Source organism: Vairimorpha necatrix, chromosome 5, assembly GCF_036630325.1.
Source record: "Vairimorpha necatrix chromosome 5, complete sequence".
NCBI classification, from domain to species: domain Eukaryota; kingdom Fungi; phylum Microsporidia; family Nosematidae; genus Vairimorpha; species Vairimorpha necatrix.
In genome coordinates, this window is record NC_088820.1 from 1172938 (window position 1) to 1184595 (window position 11658).

At 25.3% G+C, this 11658-nt stretch overlaps 2 protein-coding genes across 2 annotated transcripts; both read left to right on the forward strand.

The window, feature by feature from the left end:
* Positions 1-2923: 2923 nt before the first annotated feature.
* VNE69_05255 (uncharacterized protein) lies at positions 2924-4918 on the forward strand (the record flags this gene model as incomplete). Its single annotated transcript, XM_065473739.1, has 1 exon — positions 2924-4918. One exon carries the CDS (start codon positions 2924-2926, stop codon positions 4916-4918), a length of 1995 nt encoding a protein of 664 aa, XP_065329811.1.
* Positions 4919-6530: 1612 nt separating this feature from the next.
* Positions 6531-6917, forward strand: VNE69_05256 (NEDD4-like E3 ubiquitin-protein ligase (WWP2); the record flags this gene model as incomplete). The annotated part of the gene is made up of 1 exon (XM_065473740.1): positions 6531-6917. One exon carries the CDS (start codon positions 6531-6533, stop codon positions 6915-6917), a length of 387 nt encoding a protein of 128 aa, XP_065329812.1.
* Between the last annotated feature and the right edge of the window lie 4741 nt (positions 6918-11658).

Here is an 11658-nt window from a genome sequence, read left to right on the forward strand (position 1 = left end):
TACCGTGGACATTTTCATCATCTGAGTTGTTCCAACTGCATCATAGAAAGTAGAAACAATTTGGTGCCCCTGGGACTCGAACCCAGCCCATTGGTCAATGAGAACATCCCTTCGACCACTCGGCCAAGGGCACCTTATCTTCAGATAAAGCATTTAGACAGATTTCATTAAATCTTCTCTCATATTCCTTCTTAGTATATTTTTCTAAATAAGATGCCACTTCAAGTTTGGCATAAATATCATTTATCATATCTTCTATCAAAACATAATTAGATTGTTTAATTTCTAATAATTTAATTCCTACATTTGAAAAGATTGTATGTGGATAGGCAACAGTTAATATTTCTTCCTTACCCCTCATATAAGACTTTCAATTGTTCTTTCTTTTCCATTCTTTACTTTCCACTAGATTTTGTAGCACTAACAGATTCTCTTCATCGCTCCATTCTATTTTCTTACTCAATTCTTCAAATTTTCTGAACCATTCTAGCATATTGGTTCCTTCAATACAGTTTATTATTTCTAACTGTTTTATAATAGGCTCTTTTAGGCCCTTGACTTTGATCTCAAAGCTGATCGTGTCTTTGGATTCATAAGTCTTTATCCTTTTGTTTAGTATAGGATACATCTTCGTTAAATTTAACTTGTGGTATCCACCACTGAGGAAAGTATTTAAAATATTTTTATTATTCATTTTATGCTTCCTTTCCATTATTCCGTACCCCTCTCCAGATAAAATATTTAAATAAATGTTGGAGGGAAAACGGGTCGAATTTGGAGGGAAGATTTTAGAAATATATTTTATGATATTTGGTATATCATACACCTCTAAAGCATTATAAATAGTATAATTGAATATCTGACAAGTATACAACGATTAAATTTTACTTAGATTCTACAATTGTTTTTATAGTTGGCGCGTTGCACAGGATGCGGCTTGTTCTTAAGTAATACTCCAAAGAACTACATGTTTGCCCGTCTGTCGCTGGCAGGCTTTTCTAAATTTTTAAATATTTGTTTATTAGTATTGTTTTCCTTGTAAAAAATTCCTTTCTTGAGGTCAAAAATAAAAATTCTAAAAATAAGAAGGAGGGAGAATATTTTGTAGTTGTAAAATACATCATATAAGAAAAAGAGATGTAATATGTGGTCATAATTCCATAATAGTGTAGAAATATGCCTTGTTTAAATATTCGTATAGTCCACAAGATATGGGGCGGATATATTTTTCTATGGAAAAATCAAAATTTGTATCCAAATATAATTTAATTATTTTATACTTTAGAAATGGTTTTCAATTACAGTTCGCTTCGTTTCTTTTTTAAATCATTTTTTAGAGCAAAAAAATATTAATGAAAGACCTTAAATAAAAGGGAATGCTCGCCTCCCTTTGGCCTATTCACAGCCTTTTAGAATTTTGATGACAAATAATTTATTTGTTGTAGAACAAACATTTCTATGGTTTATGTACGCGTATATTTATGTGCTAGCTTATATACTTTCCAACAAGCTTTGTGAATCTTACTTGATGTATTCTCTCTTAAAATGAATCTTAACCCCATTTATTGTAATAAACACCTATGATATAGACCCCCAAGGAATAAATCATAAAAATAATATTCTTATTACTAAATATACTACTTTTTAGTTTTTTTTTGCTGCTTATTAGTGAAATTACTATGCAAGATGCATACAACTTGACTAAAGATTTCAACTCGGGAAACTTTTAATTTGAAATTTCCAAAAATATATTAAATAATATATTATATTGCTATATAAAAGGTGACACGTTAATAATAATAGGATGAGAAGATCTAAATTTTTGTAAACAAAATAACGTTACTTTGTTAAAAACTATTTTTATAGTTTCATACAAATATTTTAGTCTAGATAATAAAATGCACTACAAATATCACTTTTACAACGATATATCTTTGCTTAAATATTTTTATTAGTTGGTTTAGTTAGTTGTAGCAGTTAGTCATAAATAAGAATATATTCAATTTTTTGTCTTGTGTCTCATTTATATTGTCCTATAATTATATGTAGTAGAAAAAAATATAAATCTTACGGAATCGAGATTAAATGCTCAAAATTCATAGTAAAACTTTTATAAATTATAATTTAAACAAATTTGACCAAATATACAAATTATCTGTAGCAATATAATACAGAAATTGTTAAAAAATCAAATGTTTTACATCTATTTTTATTAGAATTGTTTCGGCGAATCAAAATATTAAAACTACGAGATTACAAAACAAAACAACTCAATAAGAGTATAACTTCTGCTATCTATTATTTGATACTTATATTTTTATATTTGATATTAATACTCACAAAAACATGAATAACAGAACATGTTAGATAATAATCACTTTAAAACATGATTTTAGAATTTAATCCTTACATATTGCTATTTTTTTATAAAAATTCGTATTTGCTAAACAATCAATTTGTAAATTTAAAATATTTCATAAAAATTACTAAAATATCAAAAATCAAATTTTCGGATAAAAAAAACTGACGATTTCTGAAAAAACCAATTTTGGTAAAATATAGTTCTTCCTGGCTTATGTGTTGTTTCTCATCTATTTTGCGGCTTTAACCGTTTGTTGTAGAGGCGCTATCCCTGGGTGCAATAACTTTCTTGATCTTAGTCTTAGGACAACGCTGACTGTTCTATTTTCTAAACAGGATGTAGGCTAAGAAGTAAAAAACAATAGATAATGATTTTTTAGAAAATACCATTCCTAATGTCAATTCTGAAAAAGGTAAATTGCAAAAATAAAACAAATAATTTATGACATACTTAATGTTAACAATACTATCGTGATATTTTCTATTAGTAGTTTAAAAACTATTTTTATGCTTTCAAATTAATTTTTTACGTGATCTTAAAATTTTCTAATTTTTATCCCATATGAAAATTATTCAAGCACTTCTTACAATAGTATTCGTGCATGCATATATGTTTGTTTATAAAAATGTAAAAAAGACTTTTACTAGGAAAATATATAAAAAAGATTTTTTAATGATCCATCATAGTAAATCCTATTTAAGAGTGATGATCGATTTTGATGCAGAAAACAATATTATAAGAGGAAATATAAAAAAAGATATGTCACAATCCGAAAATCAATTTTCAAAAGATTTTTTTATTAAATGTGTAGAAATTCCCGATATATCAAATATAGCTCTTGAAATCGAAAATCACTTGAAGAAAACTGGTAAAATCTTAAAAACTGATTTTATTATATTAGTCTATAACCCTCATGACTATATAAATTATAATTTTATGAAGAAGTTAATCAAAAACATTAAGAAATCAAATTCAGAGAAAAACAGAAACCCTACAAATCTACACTACGAATATATTCTTGAACGAAATAGTGATTTTGAAAAAATTTTATCAAGGGGGAAATTTGATAAAAATCACGATAACAAAGAGTTTGGTAATTTCGATGTGCCCATATGTCATGTTCGTAGAAACTATATGAATTATGTAATATTTAGTATTGACATCATGAACATTTGTTATATTTTTAAAATAAATTACAATGAAATTGATGCAAAATCCCTTTATCGCTCGTTTTTGGCTTCAAAATTATCCAATAATAACCACTACAAAGACCTACAAAGAGAGCTATATTTATTACATAATTTTATAAATAAAAATGAAAGAAATTTACATCTACAATCAAGTGCATTAAAGTGCACGGATTCTAGCGTTAAATTCGAAAATAAGAGCTTTATAAAATTTTACAAAGAAAATGGAAAAATAATTTTTACTCAAAGAGGGGGAAATTATGTTTATCCTTCAAAAAAAAAATTTTATCAAAAATTTGTAATAGAAGAATTTATTGAAGAATTTAGATCAATTTTAAAAAAAATCTCGGACATACAAAATGGACAAGATTTTATTAAAGTTGAATTATTCATTAAATTACTTGTAAAGAAGGATAAAATAAAAACGATTCTAAATAATATTCTAAACAAACCAAAATCCGCTATAAATTTGATATTTATTCATTTATTATTTTTTGATAGAGTAATAAACGAAAGTGAATTAAAACAACTAAGGAAAAATCGTAGTTTCAATGAAAAAAGAAGAACTATCTCAAATGTTTTGAAGAATAAACTATCAAATCAAAAGGAATTAAATTCTCAACCGGCACGTGACATGTTAAAACTTTGCATTTTTATAGAAGCAGATACATTTCTCAATGAAAATAATTTAAAGTTTGAACCACCATTCTATAAACTTAGAGAGATTGGTAAACAAGTACTTAAACATGAACCGAAACAAGTGGAATGCAATAAAATCAACCTCCTAATAAAAAAGAAGATTAACTTAATGAGAATTTATGACAAAGTTTACCATCATTTGGATGACATTATTAAATTAAATGATGATTTTGCGAAGATATTATCCGAGATAATATGTTTATTTAAGGGCAATAATAATTATACTTATTATATAAATGAAGTAAATTACAAAGGAAATCTAAATGAAATTGTTAAGCTATATGAATTTAATAAAAATGATATTGAAAGAAATAACAAAGAAATATTAAATAAGTTGGAGAAATATTCCAACGATGAAAAAATAAAAAAGATAATCGAAATAATACAGAAATCATCATTAAAAGAAAAACTTGCAAGAATAATAATCGAATCTAAAAATAAATACCAAAACACAACTATTGACGAAAAAGAAATCATCATGTCAGAACTACTAGAAAAAGGAAACAAAGAAATTGAAAAAACATTTATTGACAAGGAAATAAAAAAACACCAAACCATTTATAACGAAGATTTAATTAAAAAGTATAAAAATGAGTTAAAAGCAGAGTTTAAAGAGAAAATAATACTTATATTAAATGAGAATATAAGAAAAACTTCTACAGAACAATAAAAATAAATTTATTTCGAAGTTATAAAATATTTTTCACTTACGAATTTATAATTAGTACATTCAGCGGTTAGGCTAACTTAGAGTTTATGACAAAATATTAAAATATATGATCTCAAAAAATTTAGAGTTTATAAAAAATCATAATTCCTAAGTAGTTCCAATTGCAACAAAATGAATAATTGTCGCGCGACCGGATTTTTTCTAATTTTTCCAACAAAACTAAAATTTTTAACATTTGGATTTGGTTGTTTGTAACTGTTTATGATTTTATCCAACTAATTTTTTTTTAATTTACTAACCCCCAAGTAAATTTTTACCATGTTTATATCCTCAAATGCAAATCCTCGTTTAAACAAACAGAATAATGATAGATCTATTGATATGCAATTGAGTCTTGAATGATGTTTTGTAATCCATGAACCTTCATTTTTTATATGGTATTAAATTCTCAAAATTACTTATTATTTTTTATACATATAATCATTTTTGTAAAAATTTGACATTGGTGCATATACATTATTTAAAGTCTAGATTACGATTTTGTTATTTATGCGTCACAAAGGTTCAGAATAAAATTAAAAACAATTCAACAAATTTGATATTTAAATTTCTAAAAGCATTCGAGAAGAACTTTAACTCAGATAACTTTTGTGTTTTCTGTAAATGTATATTAAAGTTTAATTTTATAATAAATTTACTAGATACAGTTACCCATCAAAATTTATTTTTACATTTAATCTCAATCGTATTTACCCAACATGATTGTAACTGGATTCATTTTAGGTTTATTTGCAATTATCATTTTCAAAACACTATAAGAATGCTGTAAGTATGAAAAATATGTTAAACAATATGAGAAAGTTGAAAAATGTAAGAATTTAAAATTAAAAAATATAAAATATAACACGTTAGATATGGTTGCCGCCCCAAACCTATTAATTAAATTGTATTAGACAGAAAAAATATGTTTCAAGAATCTTTTAAAATTTTAAAGGCAATGTTAAAATCATCTTTACATCCAAACAATATAATTAAAATCAAATATAAAGATGAGGAATGTGTTGATTTGGGAGGAATTAATAGAGAATGAATTACTTCGTTGTTTGATGAATTTTTTGCAACAAGAAATCAATTGTTTTATTTCCTAAATGATGATCTAACGGAGATGTTTCCTATTGATAAAGAATTAATAAGAGAAAACGATCTAACATATTTTAAGCTTTTAGGAAAAATAATTCGGAGAATGGTTGTTAGAAAAGTCAATGCCAATGTAAAATTACATACAATTATTTGGAAACAAATTTTAGATTTGTCTTGTGACAACACAGATTTTGAAAAAGTTGATCCACTTTTTTACAAAAATTTTACTTCTTTAAAAGAAGATCTAAAACATTAATCGATTTGCAAACGACATATTCGGAAAATGATTTTAGTTTATTAAAATCGGAAAAAATATTTTAGTCAATGAAGAAAATATAAATTTGTACATAGACGAATATTTAAAATATAAATACGTTACAAAAATAGATGAACAAATTGCGGAAATAAAAAATGGATTATTTGAGATTATTCCTAAATATTGTCTAAACACATTTGACGAAACAACTTTAAAATGTTAATATGTGGAGCAGAAAAGATAAATATGAAAAATTGGATTCAAAATACCACATACGAAAATTATAATTCTAAAGAAAAAGTAATTATTTGGTTTTGGGACATAGTAAAAAGTTTCACAGACGAAGAAAAAATTCTACTTGTACATTTTGTAACAGGTTCTAATAAAGTACCAGCCGGATTTTTTGAAGATCTTACTGGAATAAGAGAAGAAAATAAAAAATTTACAGTTACAAAGATCGCATGTGATCATGATAAAATACTACCTTTTGCCAGAACATGTACCAATACTTTATTACTTCCAGAGTATTCAAGTAAAAAAAAATTAAAAGAGAAACTTCTGTTTGCAAATAATGGATGTCGAGAAGGATTCGAAATATTTTAAATAAATATTACAATAATTATAATCATAATTAAACATAAACAACTTTAGCTGCAGTAAAAAAATAACAAAAGTGTAATTCGAAACCTATCTCTTATGTATACCTCTTGACGACAAACACGTTTTTATTAATAAAAAAAATATTTTGGGTGCTTCTTTGGTATGCGATCGGACACCAAGACCCCCCCCTTGTAAAGGAAAAAAAATATGAAAAAAACGTTAAAAAATACTATAAATTTGATTTAATTGAGTAAATTATATAATAAATCAACATAACAGTCGTAAAACACCTCTAAATTGTTTCTTCTACAAAAACTTTTCCTAAATATAAATTCATTGAGCCATGAATCAATTTCATTACGCTTAACTCCATGTTCTTTGGTCATTTCAGATTTTAGCTGCGACCATACATTCTCAATGTTATTGGTATGAGTACCATCTGCAGATTTAAACCCGATAGAATGGTTTACTACCTTATGTTCAAGACAAAGATTCCGTGCTACACTTGGATAACTCGAATGACCATCACTATATAAAATCGAACCAACGCCCATTTTACCTTCTAGAGCAACTGTTAAACACTCGACTTTCCTATTATCCACCACTGTAATGTAAAAGTTCGATGAATTAGATGCTTCTACTATACCTAGTATCCAAACAGTATCGGGGATTATATCATCACAACTTGTTTAATTTCTTATTTTACCTCTTCTCAAATTACAGACTCATCAACTTGGACAATTTTTCCCGATCCACCAATAAAATCCTCTTAGAAATTTTGTTTTTAAAAATTTCTCTAATTATTTTTTTTTGCATCGGAAACTGTCGATGAAGAAACTCCTAGTTTTGCCTCTAAAGTAAAGTAACTACTTCTACACAAAATTAAAAATATTAATTCACAAAAATTATATAAAGTTAACTTGCTTCCTTTGTTAACTGATATTTTAGCACTGCATTTATAATTAGAACACCTGTATACCACTCTTTTAACCTCTCTCTCCTTATATAATACAACATTTGAAATCTCATTGCATTTAAAGCACGTCTTTTGCTCTTTCAAGACTTCTAACTCAAGTAATGAGTTTAAACAGTCACAATACCATAGAAAAGCCTTTGTATTGCCTTTATTTTGATTTTCGTGCTTTTCTTTGGTATGCGATCAGAAATTTTAAAGTCATTATTTTTCATTTTTAGGTGGTCAGAATTTTTTTTTAAAAAAAATTCTGATCGCATACCAAAGAAGCACCAAATTTTGTATACATTTTTTTAATCACACAATCTATGGAGATTAATTTAGTATACACAACAAAAAAGAATTCACATAATATTATAACGTATTTTATTTATATTGAGTTAGTCATTTTTGTTTACTAAAATATTTGTTATTATTGATCATTAATATTTAAAATGAAGTTTATTTACATTTTATAGCCTTTATTTTATTTTCGCCTATAACAAATGTCTCTTAACAGGCGATAACTTATTAAAATAACATAAAGAAATTTTTTAACTTTCGCGTTGACGTACAATGGTCATTTACGCGTGTGTTAATCGGTATATTATAAAAGCACTTTTGCGATTCTAAAATGACTATAAAAAATATCTCACAATGTTTCATATTGGTTTTAAATATATCCTTAAAATGAGATTATTATTTGGCACTTTGTATCGTCCTGAGGTTGATTTTAATATTTCCGAAATAAACAGAAAAAGTAAAAATAATATACAGAAACATATGATGCGTCTAAAAAAAACAAAAATCTTTAACTTTTGTATCTCTTATGAAAATTTTAATAAAATTTATGTAATAAAAACAAAGAAGAGGTTATGTGAAATGTCATTTTGTTGATAACAATTGTGGAAATAATTCTGATTCTATGAAAATGATGCTTAAACAGTTACCATATAAAAAACAACGAAATAATTTATATGCATCACAACAAATGAAAAAAGACAAAGAAAGTAAACAACGGCTAAAGTTAGCTTTAGGACGCAAATTTTTTTTTTCAAATCTTATATAATGTTATCAAAATGTGAGAAGAATATTGACGAATTTATACATCATATGGAATTTTTGACATGGGCCCTTTTTACACAAATAATTAAATTAAAATAAATAATGATTAAGGCTTTAGACTTCGTACATATGGAAAGAAAATTGATCGTTGATTTAACACATCAATCGAGTTAAAAAAACAACTTCAATCGATAAAAAGAAGATAAGAAATCAATTTACAAGAGGAACCTTTTAATACAATTATAGAATTTTTGAAAATTTTTAACATCAGAGAAAAACATCTAAACCTAAAATTTTTACATTTTAGATTAAATATCGATTGACCAAATATAATTAAGATAAATTCTCGAAAGTAAAAATACATACTCAAAAAAACCATAGAATCTATCGAATGAAGAACTCGGCTTATGTAATTATAATATATTTTTACAAAAGAAAAAGACAGAAATAATATATTATCTTTAAAAATTAAATTAAATGGGTTATCGATTAAATCTAACAAATGCATTAAATTTCATGATATATAGCTCATATATACAATAAATAACATTTTATTATGTTTAAATTGATGATCAGAACAAATTTTTAACTTTTAGACCTTAGTAAAACCAAAAACATTTATTTTTAGATTAACTTATCGTAAGTTAATTAAATGCAAATTTAAGCGTTAAAATATATTCTATACAACACATAGAAAAAATATAAAATATAAATGGTTACTGTTAGATCATAAAAGTAAAGAGATGGTTTTATACATTATAAAGATAGATTAAATTTAAAATACTGACAGAATATCACCATAGAAAATTTCATTTATAATCAGATAGCTTGCAATTTGATGAGAAAAATCTCAGTAACGCCCAAAGTCATGTTCATTTTGTTAGCCCTTTGTAGTTTTTAGGCTTAAGTTTTCAACTGTATCCATTCTACACTCGTGATCTTGATAAAAGATGCCTCGATAGCTAATGTTTACAGGCAAGTCAGTAATTTTTGACAGAGTCCCCTGATCAAAGCTTATGTCTTGAAGTTTTATAGGTAAAGCTATATTTTATCATATTTACTAGAATTGCTTTGAGAAATAGCTTTATTATTTCACCCTAATGAATTTTCAATATATTGGTCATCAATTAATTCATTATTCAACGAAATTATTATAAAATTTATTACAAGGGCCATATAGATGGTTTTCGTTCAGCCTAGCGTATACCACATTTTAAATTTACCAAAAAATTCAAAATTTCCAAATTTTACGGTTGAAACATTTAAACATTTTGCATATAATAAATTTTTTGTTTTTATAATTATTAGTTACTGCTTTATCAAGTCGTCGAGTATACAGTTGCTTTGCTTAAATTAAAATAACATCATAAGACTTTATTAGATACGTAGATTTACAAAAAAAAATGTACTTACACAAAGAGGGTGACGCTGGCCTAAAATTTGTTTGAGTTATTTATATTAGGGTAACATGGTAGTCAGCGTGTTAAATAACTAGATCTAATGAAACATTTCTATATTTAATCTCTTTTTTAGTTTTCTTAAATTTTGACAGTTGATCTCATTTAAATTTATAATACTTAAAATATATATACATATAATTTTTATTATAATATGTGCTTAAATTTATATGTTATTTGCTTAAAGTATAAAACATTAGCAAATATTCCATGCGAATATTACGTAAACATATTATAAGTACTATATAAAGGTTTCATGAGACTTTATAAAGCATACGTATGATGTTGTATAATTTTAATATCAATATCCTATTTTTTCTATTAAGTTTTGTACACTATTATATACATTTTCAGGTAGTTTTGAATGCTTGTTTTCAAAATTATTTTTTTTTACAATTATTAGACATACTTTAGTAACTAAGTTTTAATTTTCTCTCCATTGATATTAACAAATTAAATATCAATGAGTGTTTTATGGGCCAATTAGTTCAAAAATAACATTTATCATCATAGTTAATTTCAAAAAACCAAAATCTTTGTTCTTAACGTGGAATGTATAGATATCCTGATAAATCTGCCATTAATTGCCAAAAATTTATTGAGTTACATTTACGCAATTAAATATTCTTTTAGGTCTAACTAAGAATATGTTTTTACAATATAACATCCGGACGTCTGTAAAATTATTAAAAGAATTGTTATATATAAAGAACAACTTATGATCTTCACATTACTTCTGAAATTTTAGAATTTTCATAATCGTTATGATACATCCGAATTTAGGAATAGTCAACTAAATAGTTTTTATTTTTCTTGAGTTGTGAGTGTCTTCCAACTTTTTAAATGTTATTAGAGTTCTATTAAAGAATACTAATTAATTTAGAACTTTATTTGTAGAATAACTTAGTCTTTTCAATGTATTTTGAATTTTAATTAATATTTCATCCTATGCCATTATGTAAAAATAGTATATTTATATCATACTTTTAACATCAAATTTTTTAAACATCTCATTTTCGGCTTCCTTGTGCGAATATCTAGTAATATAAGGTCGATGTTATGCATATATTACATTATAACAATTTTTTTAAAAATTAGCATAATACGCAAATTATAATGTTTATATGTAAAAATTCAATTCAATGATTAATAAATATAAAAACAATGAATAATACACTTTCTGTTTCGAAAGTAAACAAATAACTTCATTTGTAATACTAATATGAATAATTATATCTCCTTAACACAATTTTTTTGTGACGTAGTATCT